This window comes from Zea mays, chromosome 10, assembly GCF_902167145.1.
Source record: "Zea mays cultivar B73 chromosome 10, Zm-B73-REFERENCE-NAM-5.0, whole genome shotgun sequence".
In the NCBI taxonomy this organism is placed as follows: domain Eukaryota; kingdom Viridiplantae; phylum Streptophyta; class Magnoliopsida; order Poales; family Poaceae; genus Zea; species Zea mays.
In genome coordinates this window covers 61,321,041-61,343,895 of record NC_050105.1, presented here as the reverse complement: position 1 = coordinate 61,343,895, position 22,855 = coordinate 61,321,041, and the positions used below count along the sequence as shown (strand labels likewise).

At 44.6% G+C, this 22,855-nt stretch overlaps 1 protein-coding gene across 1 annotated transcript; it reads right to left on the bottom strand.

Moving 5' to 3' along the window:
* Positions 1-3,775: 3,775 nt before the first annotated feature.
* On the bottom strand, positions 3,776-8,965 carry LOC103641124 (pentatricopeptide repeat-containing protein At3g59040). Its single transcript, XM_008664493.2, has 7 exons — positions 8,645-8,965; positions 7,294-7,612; positions 6,869-7,159; positions 5,923-6,171; positions 5,676-5,800; positions 4,767-4,865; positions 3,776-4,682 (listed from the first exon to the last, which is right to left on the bottom strand). The coding sequence occupies exons 1-7, from the start codon at positions 8,698-8,700 to the stop codon at positions 4,019-4,021; spliced, it is 1,803 nt and encodes a 600-aa protein (XP_008662715.1). The 5' UTR covers positions 8,701-8,965; the 3' UTR covers positions 3,776-4,018.
* Between the last annotated feature and the right edge of the window lie 13,890 nt (positions 8,966-22,855).

Sequence of the window (22,855 nt, the reverse complement as noted above, 5' to 3'; positions counted from 1 at the left end):
CATGTCACCCACCTTTTCTTCAACAACTATATCATTGTAGTGATCCCAAACTCCTAAAGTTCTCTTCTTTGTACGCCTGAGTTTGGTGGATGAAGTTTCTCCTATTGGGGTATGAGATTCAATCACATCATTAGCTGCACCACTTGCTTCTTTATTAGCCTCTACGTTCTAACTTGCATTCACATTGGTGTTGTCACCTTCACCTAGTTCATTTTCATTTATAGATGTCGTTGACCTCTGTAAGAAATAAATTCCATATTGAAAATGCCTAGAAAAGTTAGTAGATTGAACTTATTTACTGACTGATAGGTTCAATAATATGAAAAGTTTCCTAGAAATATATGTACCTGCTTGTTTCCTGATGACCTTATGTGTTCTTGGAACCATGGTGTTATTAATCTACTTCACCTTTTTCCTTTATTGCTAGTTTCGTAAAACATAAGGATATGTAAATTTATCATGTCATTCACCGTTACAAAGCACCAAATTCACATGGTAAGGGCGGATTAGTGGATTACAAGTAAGGGCGCTGGATCGGCAGCAGCACCGGGTACTCTGGTCGGGTAGGCAGACAGGCTCCAGGCGGGCTTCAGGCGGACGACCAGGCCGAATGGCCGGAGATGAGCAGCAGCCGCCACCACCGTCGGCCGAAGATGAGCAGCAGCCGCCACCGCCGTCGCTACTACTAGTTTTAGATTGCTCTGCTCGATGCTCGAGTCGCTGTGCTTGTGCGGCTGGCCGGCTGCGCGTGAGCCATCGATCGGCAATGCATTTGCACTCCATGGTGGGCTGGTGGCATGGTCCGTGGGCTACTGGACTAACACTAGCAGGCCAAGGAGCTAGGACATTGGGTGAGGCCCGACTAAATGCTTTCGTGGGCTGTCAGCTGGCTTATGGAAATTCGGATAACCGGATGTATCCGTTTAAATCCAAATCCAACAATAAAACAGATATCCGAATCCGAATTCGGATTTTTTAGTCGAATTCGGATGTTTTCTCCTTGCCATCCATATTTAATTCGAATACGAATACGAATATCCATATTTGCCTCTTATGCGAATACAAATTCGAATAATTCAGATCTCCAGACATCCAAATCCATCCCTACTCCACATCCTCGGGGTACGGCCCATACTCCAGTCCATTCAATTCAAAAGCTCTATTCAATTGAATGTTGCCCCCTCGGATGTACATGCTCTTTGTCAGCTCAATCTTCACTGAATATTTCCCAATAAATTTAATAGCCTCCCCATCAACCTCACTGACAAAGGCTGCCCCATCCTGTCCACCAAGCTCAATAGCGAAGGTAGGACTCACAACCATAACATCCTTCTTGAAAATGTCATTGTTAACCGGCACCTTTTGTCACGCGACTTCACCAACACTTAGTCCACTGCTCAGTGGCCACAAATTTATGCAATATATTCCTCAACTAAGTCCCAGCCACTGCTCATCACTCTTGCGTGGCGCAACGCCACCTCATCCAAATCCTTCTCCTCGACATCGAAATCTGGGAAGGCAACGAAGGCGTGCGGCACCATAGCACTGGTCGTCGGTTGCGCCATGCCTGGAACACCTTCACCAAGATTCACATAGAACCACGACTTAACCTAGCTGCCCCACCTGTTCCTGGCCCCCAATTTTGCCAGTCTTCGGGGTAAAGGTGCAACTTCCAAATTAAGTCACCTTGCTGCCCACAGTCATTTCTGCCAATGAAGGCAATAGTGCTTCGTGAATTCTTTGATCGAAGGCTCCCCACCATAGGTAGTCGTCGCCCAGAGGAATTTGGACAATGCAACAATAGCGTTCAGAGTCAGTTGATGCTGCTAAACACCGAAGCGCCCCAAGACTTTGACAAAGAACGAGTGGCATGGGAAACGGAGTCACGTATCAAAGAACGCCTCGAAGACTACAATTTCCCCTGTGGGTTCGGAGTATTCTCGATATCGGGCACACGCTCACTCCTCGCTCCAAAATAACATAGCTGTTGGAACTCGCGTACGTGATTCGAGGAAATCGCTGACCGCCCAAATTCTATATTTTCCTGACCAGCAGCGCGCTGAGCACCGGATCCACCTGCCGGCGACGACATCACAATAGGGGGCTCGACACTCGACGACGACGATGAGGAACAAGGCGAGCACGTACCGATGACGACAGCGTGCAGTCTGCTTCACCCTAGCCATAGCGCGTGACGGCAGCAAGAACGGTGCATGAGTGGTGCAAGAGAGCTGAAAGGGGCTGTAGAGAAGACGAACACAAGGCAGGCACGGAAAATAAATTACCGCCTGCCCTGCCCTGCCCTGGTCCCTTTTATATCGTGCGGGCGACGCCTCGAAAACTACACAGTCATCCACCATCAAAAGTCGTGCCGCCTAGGTCATAGCCGCTACGTCGCCACCCAAGATCACCATTCAAAAAAAGTTGGTTCCACTTGTGACCGAAGACAACGTTCATCCACCTCATCTAAAGAGACTTCAGAATCGACTCAACAAGTTGAACCTATCCCTCGAGGGGCTGATGTTAGAGCAAAGGCCGAACGACGCCTCGATCGCATTTTCCCTCGCACACTAATCCACTTCCAAAGAGCCTAGTGCAGGGGCAGTCAAATAGGGAAGGAACGAAGGCCCTGCGATGCGTTGCAAAGACTACCAACCTTCGCGCTAGCGTCTTGACGGCGAAGCCAGCGGGGTGTACTCACCCGCGGTGACATAGGCCTTCGAGCGTTGACCAAGGACCCGTTAGAGGCGAGGGTGGTTGACTCCAATGAGTCAGCAAGGTCAGCGAAGGGTCCGTGTCTTCGCTCGTAAGGAAAGAGGACAGGTGTCAAGCCCTCATGCCGTTCGACCGCAGCGAAACCTGTTAGCGACTAGGCATGGTACTAATTCGGTTGTAACAAGGGAACTTGTACTTGTAGTCTTGTAATTACCATGTTGTACTATCATAGGAAATATAGTTGCTAGCCGGAGGTATATTTGTACTTGAGTCTACCAACTCCCGGCTACCCATATAAATACTCTCGTCCTGTAGTAGGATAGGACACGCTCGACAAGACATTTCACGCTCTCAGCCTACTGTTTTATTGTGCCACTGTCTCAGGCCCGAGTGCCTAGGTCACGTTTTTCCGTCCCAACAAAATAGAACCTTGACTTTATTGCAGTATTATCTCTTTAACCCAACTAATAACAAATAATTAATCTGTATAGCATGATTTTTTACTAGTGATGCTAAATTTAAAAGATATTTGCTAGTCTATTATCTAAGATTGTCTCCCACAGTCTCTCTATGTCACTATATTTTAAACTACACTTTGTAAATAGTATAATATAAATAATATTTTACACATCTATTTACACGCTCCGCAAACCATGACTAAAATATTGGTGACACTAAATTCAAAGAGTAGTGTTATTTTGCTTAGCTAGTATATTATCTAGAAAGCCAAACATTCTAATGCTAGCTAAATTTTAGCTAGTACTTTTAGCTTTAGGGTGTTTGACATGGCTCCAAAGCAGAACTTTAAGAAGGAGTTGACAAGAGTCAGCCAAATACTTTAACTCTAGAGTTACGAACTCTATTGTGTTTTCAAAGCAATAGTATAAATTTTTGGAGTATCTCTTTTACTGCTCCGAAAACTTTAGAAAAGCAACATAGTCATGGCAAATACGTATATAGGGCGAAGCTCGAATGTGGACGAGCCAGCTCTACGACGAGTCGCCACGCCAAAGGCCCGTCGTACGTGCAAAGCGTAGAGGAGCCTCCAAGCACGAGTAAGTTTTAATAAATAATAAGTAAATAAGTAATATAAATATAATGCCTTGCCCTGATAAACTACCAGCGCCACAGATCCACTATTGTCCTGCCTTAAATTACATTCCTTCAAAAGACAAGGCTAACAGAAACATCTTTCAAGGTTCGAGCCAAACTCTACTAACATTTCAAGTTAGTCTCTGTATAGGAAAGGCCATCATGCGATGATGTGTTTGTTGGATAAAAATATACACAAAGATTTATGACATCAACTTGCAAAATTCAGTTTTCTCTTATCTTTGAAAGAAACAAGATCGAACTCTTCATCCTCCTCTTCCTCGTAATCGTCATCATCATCCTCCTCATCAAAATTATAGTCATCACCAGCTCTGATCCTACCATTTACATGATTTCTTGCTCGTGTGTCGTCTAGCAAACGGTGATTTTCGGCATCAGTTTGTATAACTTCATGCCCATCGTCACCATCCACCTCTCCATCAGGTTTCACTTCCAGCTGAACTGGACCATTCCCTACCAAATCATTCGCTTCTTGTTCCTCTTCTGGTGTCTTGGCAAGCGAAAGTAGGATATTTTTTGCTTTCTGGTCTGGTGGGTATCCACGAGCTTCCATTTCTTTGAACCAAATGACAGCATTTCCAAAATCCGAGTTCCTGCCTTGTGCGTCCATGATAGTGGTATATATAGTCTGGTTGGGTTCAACACCCTGGATCCGCATTCTCTCATACACACGCATAACTTTCTCAAGATTATTTAACTTTGAATAGCCTTTCATCAGAGTGCCATAAACCACAACGTTGGGCTTCAGACCATCCTCTTTAATCCTACGAAAGAATTTCTCAGCTCCATTCATTTCAGATGCATTTACATAAGCTAAGACCATAGTTGTATAAGAGCAAAGATCAGGCTCAACCCTGCAAGGGTAAATGGTGTGACAGCGTGAGAAATCAATAGTTCGATTTATTTCTAAAAGTTAGGTAGAATGACATGGATTATACCTGTGTCTTCTCATTGCCCTGAAAACTGTATTAGCCTCCTCTACTAATCCAGATATTGCAAATGCATCAAGCAAAATGTTATATGATTTGCGTGTCGGCCTGCAAAATAACATACTTAAGAATAGTACTCACAGGAACGTTTCGATCTCATGCAGCTATTCTGCACTCAAATTTTATTTTAACTTCACGCATGATTTTCAACTTATCCATGGAATAGATTACTTTAAATCATGAAACAAGGCCTCTAATTTGACTTCCACAACTCAAAATGAACATTATCAAGCCTAACAATCATACATGTTCATATGTCAAGTTTTCATTATGCTTAAGAATTGCATGTATTCAACTAAATGTCTAAATGGAACACCTTTTTTTTCAGAAAACTAGTGGTAAACGTTTGAGTAGATCAAACAGTTTGTGTTCTATACTTCTATACCTAATTCCAAACTCTGAAGTCTCAAGTTCTTCACTAATTGGGGCTAGAAGTCCTTAATGAGGATTGAGGAAGATCCAAAAATACCTTAACTGCACTACAAAACTATGTCTGCATTTTTCTGTAGTGCAGCATGATGATCAAGCCTTAAGGGGGTGTTTGGGAGTGAAGTTTTTTCACAGTTTTGAAAGAATACTGCAGTATTCTCAAATACTGCAGTATTATATACAGAATGGTGTTTGGCAAGCTAGCTAAAATCTCTGTTTTCAAAACTGAAGTATTGCAAATACTATAGTTGTTTTAAGGCATTCTAAACTTAGCTCTGGACCTCAGTTTTCAAAACTGCGGTATTGTAAACTGCGGTATTGTCATGACTAAAGTATACTGTAGTATTTCAAAAACTTTGGTTTTCAAAAACTTTGTTCCCAAACAGGGCCTAAGCTGTATTAAGAGATAAGAATAGTACAGAGAAAGACCTGACTCCAGCATCAAGCATCTCTTCAAAAACCGCCAATGCCTCTTCTTCCCTTCTGGCTTTCCCATAAGCTTTGATGAGCAGGGAATAGCTCACAACATCTGGTTTCAGACCAGCTCTTTGCATCTAAAATTTGTAACATTTATTAGGGAAAATTACTGATACATCCTATATATCTTCATTCTGTATCATAGCAATTTCAGAACTAAATACTGATAATCTGATTGTGCAATTAAGCAGGAAAGTACCTGATCATAAATATTTGAAACTTCCTTGTATTCTGTCTCAAATGACATCAAACTATTAAAAGTGACTGTAGATAGTGGAATTCCTCTCTCCGACATCTGTGCAAATAGCTTACGAGCCTGGGCATAGTCACCAGCTTTCTTGTACATATAAATCATCATGTGAAACATCTTCTGGTCTGGTTTAAAAGAAGTTCTTTTTTCATTAAGAAGGTCTTCAAATATAGCTTCAGCTTCCTTATATTTGTCACCCTGCCACCAAGTACAAATAAATTTGTATGTCCAAAAGTATGAGTTCAGGGCATCGGAAATCATCATAAATATTTTTCTCAAGGGATTAATTATAGGGAAAATTGCAAATACCCTAGTATCCCACTACAAGATAAATAGTTACATTTAACAATCCACATCTCTTCTCTTGTTTCAAATTCACGCCTGGGGGTATTTGATGGAGGAGAATGTAGCTATGGCTTGCTGATCAGTTGAACCCTGTTCAGAGTTGATTTCTTGAGTTGGTGCTAGGGTTAGCGTCTCCGATGGTGGTAGATGAGATAAATTATAAGGCAATTCCTGGTAATTTCATGTTATTAGAGTGCAATATTTGTTTTGGTTTCAATTCGAGTGTGCTTTATGTAAGCAAACTTCAGTTTAAATTTCAATTTTGCACTGTATATGTCCTGTCCAAGGTGTGGGATTGCAATAGCAGAGATGTGGGGTGGTAAACACTAAACAGAACCTCACAATGACTGTTCTATAACAATTATTATTATAAAAAGGATCCACAAACTTGTAAATATCTACATGTAAATTTATATAAAAAACAGAGTTATTGTTTGTTCTAGTTGGAATTGATAGAGGAAGTTGAATAATGGGCCAGTTTTCATCTATTTTTAATTGTTACATCATTCAAGTATAATGTATAGATAATATATGCCAGCTATATACCGACCTCAACTAAAGATTTCAAAATAATTTGATATGTCACAGGTGATGGTTGAGGGCCTGATGTTTGCATCCTACGGAATACTGCTTCAGCCTTACGGTACTGCTTCCCTCTTCCATAAGCCTCCATCAGACCAGTCTGTGATATAACGCTAGGCTGGTAACCTTTCTTGTTCATGTACTTTAGGACCCTTTCTGCCCTGCTAAAATCCCCCAACTTTCCATAAGCGGTCACAAGCATCAAGAAGTCCATCTCACTGAAGTCCCACCAATGCTGTGTTCTGAGCCATTCAAGAATCTGAAAAGAAAAGGGTACACAAATCAGTATAGAATCCTGAAAGTGGATTATTGTTTTTGTATTAAAGAATCACATCTAGCTGTTTAGTCACCAAGCCAGTTTCTATATGGGTCATCTGGTGCAAGTGAGTATACCTCACTGACAATATTCCACTTTTTCAATTGTTTGAACCGAATAAGAGTCCCAAGAATAACATCCCGTGGAAGTGGCTCTTTCCTGTTTCGCTGGGTCTTCAGAATGGGTACAGCTGATCCCTCCTGCTCTATCTCTCTCATCATTCTCCTCCAATTCATCTGCTCGGTCTCATCAGCACCATCCTTGAAAACTTCTTCTTTCTTTTTCCTTTGCATAAACTTTCTTGTAGCTAACATCCCATGGCAAACCACCTCAAGCCTACAGTTGCTCTTGATCTTCACATTGTATATTGATAAACTAGATGATACTTTTCCTTTGCTGAAACAGTCAAACAGGTTCCAGGCAGAGTTAGGGGGGGCATCGCAGGGAAAAGCACAATGTAACACATTCAAATGCAGGTTAATTTATTGAATATACAGAAGTTACATGACGAAACTGTCTCTTATCTGGAAGTGGACATAACATGATTTTGACAGATCCCTGATTCCCTGTGAACCCTGAATAATACTAAGCAACAAATGACTTCACAGCCCTGGAGACCCCCTACCCCACCCCCACAAAAATGATTCTTTCAGCATGTCGAATGGCAACCTGGATGCTGGGTACAGTATTTTTTTTACCCCATAAATATGACATGAGCAGATATCTTGGAAGAGTCAGTTTAATATTGGAAGTGTAAGTGTCATGGTTGAAGAAAGTGGAAGATCAATGACTACTGTAAATAATCGAATATATCTAAAGTCTGGAACAGTTATAAGCGTACATAACCCACACACAAGAACACAGATTGCACGGAATTTGAGCGCGGCAGAAATTTAGCTTGCAGCCCAGAGATGCGTTGCTAATGCTGTAAAACAACATTTTCTTCTCCACCATAAAGCTATGGGGCTCATTCTGACTGAAATGAACAGTGGAACCATCCCAAATGCTTGTTTGACAAACCATTCATGGCCAAGGCTGAAGGAAGCAGGCCGTCAAGGAGAAGGCCACATTTGTACACCGTGATATTCGCGCGCGCAAGCCGAGCAGACGTCTACCACCAGTCGAATAACACGGAGGCAGCCGCGAATTGGAGACCCACCAGCGGGTCTGGAGGAAATTAAACAAAGTAACGCTCCAAGCCAAATGCTACCAGCTCTAGAGTCTTCCCCTGTGACGCCAATGCCAGCCGCATCCAATCCACTCCCCACCCACGGGACAGTGAAGAGCATAAACATCCCCACCGCGAATCACAACAAACCCGCACCATCGCGGCGCGCGGATAAATTGTTCCTCACCCACGGTCCGCTGAGACGCTGACAGTGACACACTGCGCGCGCAAGGGGACTCGCAGGGAGCAGAGACACGCACCAGAGGCTGGAGGGGAAGGAGAGCGGAGACTGTGACCCAATCGCCGCCGACTCCATAGGGAGCAGGACCGCGGGAGTGAGGGAGGGCGCGGCAGCCTTATCGGCGAGGTGAAGTGTGGAGAACCTCTCCTTCCTCGACTATCTGCTTATAAACCCGGTCTCTCCCCGTTTTGCATCTGTGTTGGGAATGGATGACGACTGACGAGGGAACAGCAGGATCTTTTCTTTTGCTTCTACAAAGAGAGGAGGATAGGGTAATCACGAGACCCCGTTTGGATGTATATATTAGAACACAGAATTATGAATTAGAATCAGCTTTGCTAAATTATGTTGTTTGGTTGTATATGAAATTGAGATTTGGAATAACTAGAAACCGCTCTCCAAATACAAAGTCTCACTCCTCGGTATTGAATGGAATTAGATCGCACAATTTCAAACTCCAATTCAATGACATCCAAACAATAAAATTGGAATTACATCTCATTTTAATATCATGCATGATTTAATATTCAACTCAATTTAGTTCATTCTCTCCAATATCGACATCTAAACGGAGTAGTAAAGAATTCTTCATTTAGAGGTGGTTTGGTGATAAAATAATTGAAGGGATCGGTCCCCTCCAATTCTCTTTTAAACATCGAGAGATTTCCTCACTAGTAGATCCTCTCTAATTCTCTTGTCATCATTTTAAATAGCGAGGATTTTCTCACTCATGGCTCCTCTTCATGTCTCTTGTCACCAAATAAGCCCTTAGAGAACGGGTACGATGCCAATTTAATCCCCACAGGGATCCATATGCTACAAAATCATTCCCCATCGGGTCTAGCAGAATGTGGTATGGTTTTCTATTCTTAGTCCCCAAAACCTGTCAACCCACCCCGTTTGTGTTGTGTCTTAAGGTTGGGTAGGCCCACACTAGCATGCTAGCAGCCTAGCCCAACTCTCAAGGCCCAACGCCCCAACCTGCCCCGCTAGTGAGACCAAGCATGGATCGCCTCATATACTCGTGACCACGTGTTCGCCTATTCAGTTCTGTTTCTTCCTAAATCTCTTGAACTAGCCTCTAGCGCCACACAGTCGCCTTCAGTCCAGCTGCCACCACTCAGCTGTCACTCTAGTGTTGTGTCGCAGTTGTGGAGGGAGCACCAGAGTAGCAGCCGCCACCGCTAGGGGAGCAACAAAGGATGAGCATCCCACGTGGAGGACGAGCAACAGAGGTCGCAACGGAGTTCGAGTAGCCATGCATGGAGGTCGAGCAGTCGCACATGGAGGAACTTGTTATGCACCTACAGAACCGGGGTACATGGTGAAAGGGAAATAGTCTCACACCTTTTCCTAAATAATTTTGGTGGTTGAAATGACCAACACAAATAATTGGACTAACTACTTTGCTCTAGATTATAAGTTCTACAGGTGCCAAGGGTTCACAATAAACCAATACAAAGTTCAAAGAAAGGGTTCAAAAAGAAAGGAGCAAAGCAACCGAAGGCTGCCCTGGTCTGGCGCACCGGACAGTTTCCGGTGCACCATCGGACAGTGTCCAGTGCACCAGGGCGGATTCTCTCCAACTCGCTACCTTCGGGAATTCTGGGAGCCACTCCGCTATAATTCACTGGACTGTCTGGTGTAGCACCGGACTGTCCGGTGTACCAAGCGGAGCAACGGCTACCCGCGCCAACGGTCGTCTGCAACGGCTACAGTGAACAGTGAACAGTGCCGACTGCGCGCGCAGAGTCAAATCAGGCGTCAGATGGCGCACCGGACAGTGAACAGGACCTGTCCGGTGCACCACCGGACTGTCTGGTGGCCCACATGTCAGAAGCTCCAACGGTCAAACCCTAACGGTTGGGTGACATGGCTAGCGCATCGGACAGTGTCCGGTGGCACACCGGACTGTCCGGTGCGCCCTTCGACAGTAGAGTTCCCCAACGGCCATTTTGGTGGTTGGGGCTATAAATACCCCCCAACCACCACACTTCAATGCATCCAAGTTTTCAGCCATCAAACCTCTACAAGAGCTCTAAACTTCATTCCAAGACACAAACAAAGAGATCAAACCCTCTCCCAAGTCCAGAATCACTCCAAACAAATTAGTGACTAGAGAGAGACTTTTGTGTTCTTTTGAGCTCTTGCGCTTGGATCGCTTTTCTTCTTCCTATATTCTTGTTTCCAACACACTTGTAATCAAAACAAGAGACACCAGGTTGTGGTGGTCCTTGTAGTGGACTAAGTGTCCCATTTGATTGAAGAGAAAGGCTCACTCGGTCTAAGTGACCGTTTGAGAGAGGGAAAGGGTTGAAAGAGACCCGGTCTTTGTGACCACCTCAACGGGGAGTAGGTTTGCAAGAACCGAACCTCGGTAAAACAAATCACCATGTCATCCGCTCTTATTTGCTTGTGATTTGTTTTCGCCCTCTCTTTCGGACTCGATTATATTTCTAACGCTAACCCCGGCTTGTAGTTGTGCTTAAACTTTATAAATTTCAGATTTGCCTATTCACCCCCCTCTAGGCGACTTTCAATTGGTATCAGAGCCCGGTACTTCATTAAGAGCCTAACTGCTCGAAGTGATGTCGGGAGCTCACGCCAAGAAGGAGATGGTGACTGACGAAAAGCCCGCCCCAAGCCATGGGAAGGCTCCGTCGGGGGAGTCCGGCAACAAGAATAGGGAGGAGTCACCTCCACGCGTCAAGTCGCACCGGAGTGGCGACAAGAAGAAGAAAATGAAGAAAGTGGTCTACTACGAGACCGATTCTTCGTCGCCCTCCACCTCCGGCTCCGACACGCCTTCCGTCACTTCTAGGCGCCATGAGCGCAAGAAGTTTAGTAAGATCCCCTTACGCTATCCTCGCATTTCCAAATGCACCCCTTTACTTTCCGTCCCACTAGGCAAACCACCAGTTTTTGACGGTGAAGATTATTGTATGTGGAGTGATAAAATGAGGCACCATCTAACCTCACTCCACGCTAGTATTTGGGACATTGTTGAGTTTGGTGCGCAGGAACCATCCGTGGGGGATGAAGGCTATGACTCGGATGAGGTAGCCCAAATCCGGCACTTCAACTCCCAAGCCACTACTATACTTCTCGCCTCTCTAAGTCAAGAGGAGTATAATAAGGTGCAAGGGTTGAAGAGTGCCAAAGAGATTTGGGACGTGCTAAAGACCGCGCACGAAGGAGACGAGGTGACCAAGATCACCAAGAGGGAAACGATCGAGGGGGAGCTCGGTCGCTTCATGCTTCACTAAGGGGAGGAGCCACAAGCAATGTACAACCGGCTCAAGACATTGGTGAACCAAGTGCGCAACCTCGGGAGCACCAAATAGGATGACCATGAAATGGTCAAGGTTATTCTTAGATCACTCATTTTCCTTAACCCTACTCAAGTTCAATTAATTCGTGGTGATCCAAGATATTAACTAATGTCTCCCGAGGAAGTAATAGGAAAATTTGTGAGCTTTGAATTAATGATCAAAGGCTCCAAGAAAATCATCGAGCAAGGCGCCACCTCTACATCCGAGGTGCAACCCGTCGCCTTCAAGGCGACGGAGGAGAAGAAGGAAGAGTCTACATCAAGTAGGCTTCCCATCGACGCCTCCAAGCTCGACAATGAGGAGATGGCTTTAATCATCAAAAGCTTTCGCCAAATCCTCAAGCAAAGGAGGGGGAAAGACTACAAGCCCCGCTCCAAGAAAGTTTGCTACAAATGTGGTAAGCCCGATCATTTCATTGCTAAATGTCCATTATCAAGTGATAGTGACAGGGGCGACGACAAGAAGGGGAGAAGGAAGGAGAAGAAGAAGTATTACAAGAAGAAGGGTGGCGATGCCCATGTTTGCCGGGAGTGGGACTCCGACGAGAGCTCCACCGACTCCTCCTCTGACGAGGACGCCGCAAACATCACCGTCAACAAGAGTCTTCTCTTCCCCAACGTCGGCCACAAGTGCCTCTTGGCAAAGGACGACAAAAAGAAGAAGGTAAAATCTAGAGCTTCCACTAAATATGCAACATCTAGTGATGAGGCTAGCTCTAGTGATGATAAGGATGACTTGCTCACCCTTTTTGCCAACTTAAACATGCAACAAAAGGAGAAGTTGAATGAATTGATTAGTGCTATTCATGAGAAGGATGAACTCTTGGATAGCCAAGAGGACTTCCTAATTAAAGAAAATAAGAAGCATGTTAAAGTTAAAAATGCTTATGCTCAGGAGATAGAAAAATGTGAGAAATTAACTAGTGAGCTAAGCACTTGCCATGACACTATTTCCATCCTTAGATTTGAAAATGATAAATTGATTGCTAAGGTTGAGAAATTAAATGTTAGTGATGATTCTCTTGTCAACCTTAGAAATGATAATGCTAATTTGATTGTTAAGATTGACAAATTGAATGCATCTCTCTCTAGCCTTAAGAGTGAAAATGAAAAATTAATTGCTAAGGCTAAAGATTTAAATGTTTGCAATGGTTCTATTTCCAATCTTAGAGATGAGAATGCTATTTTACATGCTAAGATTGTTGAATTAAATACTTGCAAACCCTCTACATCTACCGTTGAGCATGTTACTATTTGCACTAGATGTAGAGATATTAATGTTGATGCTATTCATGATCACCTAACCTTAATTAAACAACAAAATGATCACATAGCTCAACTTAGTGCTAAAATTAATGATCATGACTTAGAAAATGAAAATTTTAAATTTGCTAGAAGCATGCTCTATAGTGGGAGACGCCCAGGCATTAAGGATGGCATTGGCTTCCAACAGGGAGACAATGTCAAGCTTAATGCCCCTAAGAAATTATCTAACTTCGTGAAGGGCAAGGCTCCCATGGTTCAGGATAACGAAGGTTACATTTTATACCCTGCCGGTTATCTCGAACACAAAATTAGGAGAATTCATTCTAGGAAGTCTCACTCTGGCTCTCATCATGCTTTTATGTATAAGAGTGAGGCATCTAGTTCTAGGCAATCCACTCATGTTAAATTGCCTAAAAAGAAATCTCCTATTGCATCAAATGATCATAACATTTCATTTAAGACCTTTGATGCATCATATGTTTTAACTAACAAATCAGGCAAAGTAGTTGCCAAATATGTTGGGGCCAAACACAAGGGCTCAAAGACTTGTGTTTGGGTACCCAAGGTGCTTGTTTATAATGTCAAAGGACCCAAGACCGTTTGGGTACCTAAGAACAAGGCCTAAATTTGTTTTGTAGGTTTATGCATCCGGGGGCTCAAGTTGAATAATTGATAGCGGGTGCACAAACCACATGACAGGGGAGAAAATGATGTTCTCCTCCTACGAGAAAAACCAATGATCCCCAAAGAGCTATCACATTCGTGGATGGAAATCAAGGTTTGGTCAAAGGACTTGGTAAAATTGCTATATCCCCTGACCATTCTATTTCCAATGTTTTTTTATAGATTCTTTAGATTACAATTTGCTTTCAGTTTCTCAATTATGCAAAATGGGTTACAACTGTCTTTTTACGGATATAGGTGTTACTGTCTTTAGAAGAAGTGATGATTCAGTAGCATTTAAGGGAGTGTTAGAGGGTCAGCTATACTTAGTTGATTTTAATAGAGCTGAACTCGACACTTGCTTAATTGCTAAGACTAACATGGGTTGGCTCTGGCATCGCCGACTAGCCTACGTTGGGATAAAGAATCTTCACAAGCTTCTAAAGGGAGAACACATTTTGGGACTAACAAATGTTCATTTTGAGAAAGACAAGGTTTGTAGCGCATGTCAAGCAGGGAAGCAAGTTGGTGTTCATCATCCACACAAGAACATCATGACGACCGACATGCCACTTGAGTTACTCCACATGGACCTATTCGGCCCGATAGCTTACATAAGCATCGGCGGGAGTAAGTATTGTCTTGTTATTGTGGATGATTATTCTCGCTTCACTTGGGTGTTCTTTTTGCAGGAAAAATCACAAACCCAAGAGACCTTAAAGGGATTCTTGAGACGGGCTCAAAATGAGTTCGGTTTAAGGATCAAAAAGATTAGAAGCAACAACGGGACGGAGTTCAAGAACTCAAAAATTGAAGGCTTTCTTGAGGACGAGGGAATCAAGCATGAGTTCTCTTCTCCCTACACGCCACAACAAAATGGTGTAGTGAAGAGGAAGAATAGAACTCTACTTGACATGGCGAGGACCATGCTTGATGAGTACAAGACTTCGGACCGGTTTTGGGCGGAAGCAATCAACACCGCTTGCTACGCCATCAACCGCCTCTACCTTCACTGAATCCTCAAGAAGACATCATATGAACTCCTAACCGGTAAAAAGCCCAATGTTTCATATTTTAGAGTCTTTGGTAGCAAATGATTTATTCTTGTTAAAAGAGGTAGAAAAACTAAATTTGCCCCTAAGGCTGTAGAAGGCTTTTTACTAGGATATGATTCAAACACAAGGGCATATAGAGTCTTTAACAAGTCCACTGGACTAGTTGAAGTTTCTTGTGACATTGTGTTTGATGAAACTAACGGCTCTCAAGTAGAGCAAGTTGATCTTGATGAGCTAGATGATGAAGAGGCTCCATGCGTCGCGCTAAGGAACATGTCCATTGGGGATGTGTGTCCTATGGAATCCGAAGAGCCTCCACATGCACAAGATCAATCATCTTCATCAATGCAAGCATCTCCACCAACCCAAGATGAGGATCAAGCTCAAGAGGATGAAAATGAAGATCAAGAAGATGAGCCACCTCAAGAGGAGGACAATGATCAAGGGGGAGATGCTAATGATCAAGACAAGGAAGATGATGAGGGTCCAAGACCGCCTCACCCAAGAGTCCACCAAGCAATACAACGAGATCACCCCGTGAACACCATCCTCGGCGATATTCAAAAGGGGGTAACCACTCGATCTCGTGTTGCTCATTTTTGTGAACATTACTCCTTTGTGTCTTCTATTGAGCCATACAGGGTGGAAGACGCATTAAGGGATTCGGATTGGGTGTTGGCGATGCAAGAGGAACTCAACAACTTTACTAGGAATGAGGTATGGCATTTAGTTCCACGTCCTAACCAAAATGTTGTAGGAACCAAGTGGGTCTTCCGCAACAAACAAGATGAGCATGGTGTGGTGACAAGGAACAAAGCCTGACTTGTGGCCAAGGGTTATTCACAAGTCAAAGGTTTGGATTTCGGTGAAACCTATGCACCCGTGAAAAGTGAAAAGGAAGAGGTCTATGTTGAGCAACCTCCCGGCTTTGAAGATAGTGAGTACCCTAACCATGTTTATAAACTCTCTAAGGCGCTTTATGGGCTCAAGCAAGCCCCAAGAGCATGGTATGAATGCCTAAGAGATTTTTTTATCGCTAATGGCTTCAAAGTCAGAAAAGCCGATCCTACTCTCTTTACTAAAACAATTGTAAATGATTTGTTTGTATGCCAAATTTATGTTGATGATATCATATTTGGGTCTACTAACAAATCTACTTGTGAAGAGTTTAGTAGGATCATGGTACAAAAATTCGAGATGTCTATGATGGGGGAGTTGAAGTATTTCTTAGGATTTGAAGTCAAGCAACTCCAAGAGGGCACCTTCATTAGCCAAACGAAGTACATTCAAGACATACTCACAAAGTTTGGGATGAAGGATGCCAAACCCATCAAGACACCCATGGGAACCAATGGGCATCCCGACCTCGACATGGGAGGTAAATCCGTAGATCAAAAGGTATATCGGTTGATGATAGGATCTTTACTCTATTTATGTGCATGTCGACCAGATATTATGCTTTCCGTATGCATGTGTGCAAGATTCCAAGCTGATCCTAAGGAAGTTCACCTTAGGGCCGTAAAACAAATCTTGAGATATTTAGTTTATACTCCTAAGTTTGGTCTTTGGTACCCCAAGGGATCCACTTTTGATTTAATTGGATATTTAGATGCTGATTGGGCAGGGTGTAAAATTGATAGAAAGAGCACATCAGGGACTTGCTAGTTCTTGGGAAGATCTCTGGTGTCTTAGGCTTCTAAGAAGCAAAATTCTGTAGCTCTTTATACCGCCGAAGCCGAGTACATTGCCGCAGGACATTGTTGCGCACAATTACTTTGGATGAGGCAAACCCTTAGGGACTATGGTTACAAATTAACCAAGGTTCCTCTCCTATGTGATAATGAGAGTGCAATCCGCATGGCGGATAATCCCGTTGAGCACAGCCGCACTAAGCACATAGCCATTCGGTATCACTTTTTGAGGGATCACCAACAAAAGGGGGATATCGAGATTGCATATGTTAGCACCAAAGAACAATTAGCCGATATCTTTACCAAACCATTAGATGAGAAAACTTTTACCAAACTTAGGCATGAGCTAAACATTCTTGATTCTAGGAATTTTGATTGATATTTTTGCACACATAGCTCATTTATACCTTTGATCATATCTCTTTCACTTGCTATGACTAATGTGTTCTTCAAGTGCATTTCATGCTAAGTCATAGATTGAAAGGGAAATGGAGTCTTCGGCGAAGACAAGGCTTCCACTCCGCTCCATCGAATTATTCATCCTTCGCCGTCACTCTGCACCGTTCTCCAATTTGGTATAATCTTCACTCCTATATTATTTACCAAAGGGGGAGAAAGTTTGAAAAAGGGCTTATATTTCACTCACAAGTATCCGTTTTTGGCGATTCATGCCAAAGGGGGAGAAAGTATTAGCCCAAAGCAAAAGGACCGCACCACCACCAAATTCAAAAAATGTAGTTTTTCAAATTTGTATTAAAAGAAGATTTTTCAATTGATATCTTATTTTTGATAGAATTTTCAAATTGGTATAACCCCTTTCAAAATTAATATCTAAAACCCTCTTGAACACTAAGAGGAGAATTTGATTGAGGGGGAGTTTTGTTTAGTCAAAGGAAAAGCATTTGAAACAGGGGAGGAAATTTCAAAATCTTATTCATTTACCTTTGACTATTTGCAAAAAGACTTTGAAAAGAATTTCCAAAAGAATTTGCAAAAATCAAAACAAGTGGTGCAAGCGTGGTCCAAAATGTTAAAAATGAAGAAAGCATCCATGCATATCTTATAAAATGTATATTGGTTTAATTCCAAGTAACCTTTGCACTTACCTTATGCAAACTAGTTCAATTCTGCACTTATATATTTGCTTTGGTTTGTGTTGGCATCAATCACCAAAAAGGGGGAGATTGAAAGGGAAATAGGCTCACACCTTTTCCTAAATAATTTTGGTGGTTGAAATGCCCAACACAAATAATTGGACTAACTAGTTTGCTCTAGATTATAAGTTCTACAGGTGCCAAGGGTTCACAATAAACCAATACAAAGTTCAAAGAAAGGGTTTAAAAAGAAAGAAGCAAAGCAACCGAAGGCTTCCCTGGTCTGGCGCACCGGACAGTGTCCGGTGCACCAGGGCGGATTCTCTCCAATTCGCTACCTTCGGGAATTCTGGGAGCCACTCCGCTATAATTCACCGGACTGTCCGGTGTAGCACCGGACTGTCCGGTGTAGCACCGGACTGTCCGGTGTACCAAGCGGAGCAACGGCTACCCGCGCTAATGGTCGTCTGCAACGGTTACAGTGAACAGTGAACAATGCCGACTGCGCGCGCAGAGTCAGAGCAGGCGTCAGATGGCGCACCGGACAGTGAACAGGACCTATCCGGTGCATCACCGGACTGTCTGGTGGCCCACATGTCAGAAGCTCCAACGGTCAAACCCTAACGGTTGGGTGACGTGGCTGGCACACCGGACTGTCCGGTGCGCCCTTCGACAGCAGAGTTCCCCAACGACCATTTTGGTGGTTGGGGCTATAAATACCCCCAACCACCACACTTCAATACATCCAAGTTTTCAGCCATCAAACCTCTACAAGAGCTCTAAACTTCATTCCAAGACACAAACAAAGAGATCAAATCCTCTCCCAAGTCCGGAATCGCTCCAAACAAATTAGTGACTAGAGAGAGAGACTTTTGTGTTCTTTTGAGCTCTTGCGCTTGGATCGCTTTTCTTCTTCCTCTATTCTTGTTTCCAACACACTTGTAATCAAAACAAGAGACACCAAGTTGTGGTGGTCCTTGTAGTGGACTAAGGGCCTGTTTGGTTTGTGACTAAATGTGCCACACTTTGCCTAAGGTTAGTCGTTCGAATTGAATAACTAACCTTAGACAGAAAAGTTAGGCAAAGTGTGGCAACTGAGGTAGTGAACCAAACATGCCATAAGTGTCCCATTTGATTGAAGAGAAAGGCTCACTCGGTCTAAGTGACAGTTTGAGAGAGGAAAAGGGTTGAAAGAGACCCGGTCTTTGTGACCACCTCAACTGGGAGTAGGTTTGCAAGAACCGAACCTCGGTAAAACAAATCACCGTGTCATCCGCTCTTATTTGCTTGTGATTTGTTTTCGCCCTCTCTTTCGGACTCGATTATATTTCTAACGCTAACCCCGGCTTGTAGTTGTGCTTAAACTTCATAAATTTCAGATTTGCCTATTCACGCCCCTCTAGGCGACTTTCACATGGGGATGGAAAAAATCCTCCTCGTTGCTCTTCGCATGAATGGGGACAAAGATTTTTCTCACCTGCAGGGATGGGTATGGGGCATCAACCTGTGACAGGGAATTCCCTGTTGCCATCTTTAAGCATGTGCTACTATAGCTGGGTCCATATCCCATTTTTAGGGTGTGTTATTGAATGGGAAATGTGCCTTTGGGCCATTTCTATAATGTTTTGGTGATTAAGTGTCCAACACATATTAAGTGAGTTGATTATGTGCCAAACAAGCAAGAAGTGCAAACCATTTAACAAGGTATGTTTCTAGACTTAGTACATTGTTTTGAGTACTAACATATATTGTCTAAGTGCTAGAAACAGAGAAAAGAAGAGAAGAAAACAAATGCAAAAGACTTGGCTTGGTATAGCTAAAGTCCAGCTTGGCTTGGCACACCGGACTGTCCGGTGGTGCACCGGAAAGTGTCCAGTGCGCCAGGCCAGCCTCCGGTGAACAGGCCACTCTCGAGAAAAATCGGCGGCATACGGCTATAATTCACCGGACAGTCCGGTGAGCCAACGGCCGCCAGCGCAACGGTCGGCCGCGCAATCCACGGGCAACGCGTGGCCCGCGCCAACGGTCGGCAGGGGGCACCGGACTGTCTGGGTGTGCACCGGACAGTGTCCGGTGCGCCAACTGCCAAGAATCTGCAACGGTCGTCTGCGCCAAAATAGGAAAGAGATCCGCACCGGACCGTCTACAGTGACTGTCCGGTGGTGCACCGGACTGTCCGGTGCACCACCCGACAGAAGGCAACTTTGACCTTCCTTGTCGGCCTCCAACGGCTCCTAGCTGCCTTGGGGCTATAAAAGGGATCCCTAGGCGCATGGAGGAGCCACCCAAGCATTCAAGAAATATTCTAAGCCACCAAGACTCCAACTTCGCGCATTTGATTCTTTGAGATAGTGACTTGAGCTCCATTTGAGTTGTGAACTTCGTGGGTTGTGTTTTGAGCTCAAGTTTTGACTTGTGTGCGTGATTGTGCTATGATTTGAGTCTTGTGTGTGTTGCTCTCCCCTCCCTTACTTCTGTACATCTTTTGTGATCATATTTGAAAGGGCGAGAGGCTCCAAGTTGTGGAGATTCCTCGCAAACGGGAGAAAGACAAAGAAAGGAACAACCGTGGTATTCAAGTTGATCATTGGATCACTTGAAAGGGGTTGAGTGCAACCATCATCGATTGGGACGCCACAACTTGGAAGTAGGCAAGTATTACTTGACCGAACCACAGGATAAAAATCGCGTGTCTCTTGTGTGCTTTGTCTTTGATTATCTGTGTTCACAAGAACTCGCCTCAAGCTACTTAGCCGTTCTAACTTTCATAATCAAGTTTTTGTGGCTATTAGTGTTGAATTTTACAGGATTACCTATTCACCCCCCTCTAGGTGCTCTCAATTGGTATCAGAATCGTTCTCTTCACGTAAGGGACTAATCGCCCGAAGAGATGGATCCTAAGGGAAATGGGGATGGTGGTCAACGATAAGGAGAAGGAGTCCCTCTTCAACGAGCCAAGGGACGACAAGCCCACTAACTCTGGCTCGAGTCATAAGAAGAAGGACAGGAAGAATAAGAGGCGCATCAAGAAGATCGTCTACTACGACAGCGATGAATCTTCTTCTTCACTAAGAGATGACGACGACTCTTCGTCAAAGAAAAAGACGGTTAATCAAAACTATTCCTTTGATTATTCCCGCATTCCGTACAATTCAAATGCCCATTTACTTTCTATTCCTCTTGGAAAACCCCCACACTTTGATGGAGAGGATTACTCATTTTGGAGTCACAAAATGTGTAGTCATCTATTCTCTCTCCATCCTAGCATTTGGGAAATCGTGGAGAATGGAATGCATTTCGATAGTACGGATAACCCTGTGATAATTAATGAACAAATTCATAAGAATGCACAAGCTACCACTGTTTTGCTAGCATCTTTGTGCAGGGATGAATACAACAAGGTTAGCGGCTTGGACAACGACAAGCAAATCTGGGATACCCTCAAGATCTCACATGAGAGAAATGATGCCACTATGATCACCAAGATGGAATTGGTGGAAGGCGAGTTGGGGAGGTTTGCCATGATCAGGGGAGAGGAGCCAACTCAAACATACAACAGGCTCAAGACCCTGGTCAACAAGATTAGGAGCTATGGAAGCACAAGATGGATGGACCTCGACGTCGTCCGACTAATGCTAAGGTCATTTACCGTAATTGACCCTCATCTTGTCAACCTTATTCATGAGAATCCTAGGTACACCAAGATGACGCCCGAGGAGATTCTTGGGAAGTTTGTGAGCGGGCACATGATGGTGAAGGAGGCTCGATATGTGGACGATGCGCTAAACGGTCCACTAACCATCTACGAGCCTCAACCTGTGGCTCTTAAGGCTACTAGCAGCAGGGAGGCGCTTCCAAGCAGGGTGGCACAAGTAGAGGTTGCTGGCCTCAACGATGATGAGATGGCGCTTATCATCAAGCGCTTCAAGACCGCACTTAAAGGACGCAAGGAGTACCCCAACAAGAACAAAACAATGGGAAAGCGCTCCTACTTCAAATGCGGTAAAACTGGTCACTTTATTGCTCAATGTCACGATAATGAGAATTACCAGGCACAAGAAAGACACGACAAGAGTGAAAAGAAAAAGAACTACAAGAAGGCGAAGGGCGAGGCACACCTTGGAAAAGAGTGGGACTCCAACTGCTCTTCATCCGACTCCGACGATGAGGGACTGACCGCCTCAGCCTTCGACAAGTCTTCACTCTTCCCCAACGAACGCCATATGTGTCTCATGGCCAAGGAAAAGAAGGTAAGTGTTCGAAATACCTTAAGTATACTACTTCTAGCGATGACGATTCTAGTTGTCGGCGTTTCGACCCCGGGGGGTCCCTGGACCGATGAGTAAATTGTCGCCGCGTGTCCCAGCCTAGATGGGTCGGCGCGAGACGGAGCACGAAGGGGGGAAGAAAGGCAAAGGGGAAACCCGCGGCCTCCGTGTTGTCCTGCGCCCAGGTCGGGTGCGCTTGCAGTAGGGGGTTACAAGTGTCCGCGAGGGAGAGTGAGAGAGAGAGCCTTATGCGGTGGCCCGTCCTCCCGCGCGGCCAACCTTCTCGTACGAGAGCCCTGAACCTTCCTTTCATAGGCGTAAGGAGAGGGCCTAGGTGTACAATGAGGGGTGTAGCAGCGTGCTAACGTGTCTAGCATAGAGGAGCTAGAGCCCTAAGTACATGCCGTCGTGGCAGTCGGAGAGGTTTTGGCACCCTGTTCATGTGATGTCGTGGCCGTCGGAGGAGTGCTTGAGCCCTGTGGAAGTACAGCTGTCGGGGCTGTCGGATCCTTGCTGACGTCTCCTTGCTTCCGTAAGGGGCTGAGAGCCGCCGTCGTCATGGAGCACGCGGGGTGCCATCATTACTTGTTTACCGGGGCGAACCAGATGGAACGCCGGTCTTGTTCCCCGTAGCCTGAGCTAGCTAGGGGTAGGGTAATGATGGCCCCCCCTGTGACGTGGTCGGTCCGAGCCCGAGGTCGGGTGAGGCGGAGGCTCCTCCGAGGTCGAGGTTGAGTCTGGGCCCGAGGGTCGGGCGAGGCGGAGTCCGTCTTCCAAGGTCGAGGCTGAGTCCGAGCCCTGGGGTCGGTCGAGGCGGAGTCCGTCGTCCGAGGTCGAGGTTGAGTCCAAGCCCTAGGGTCGG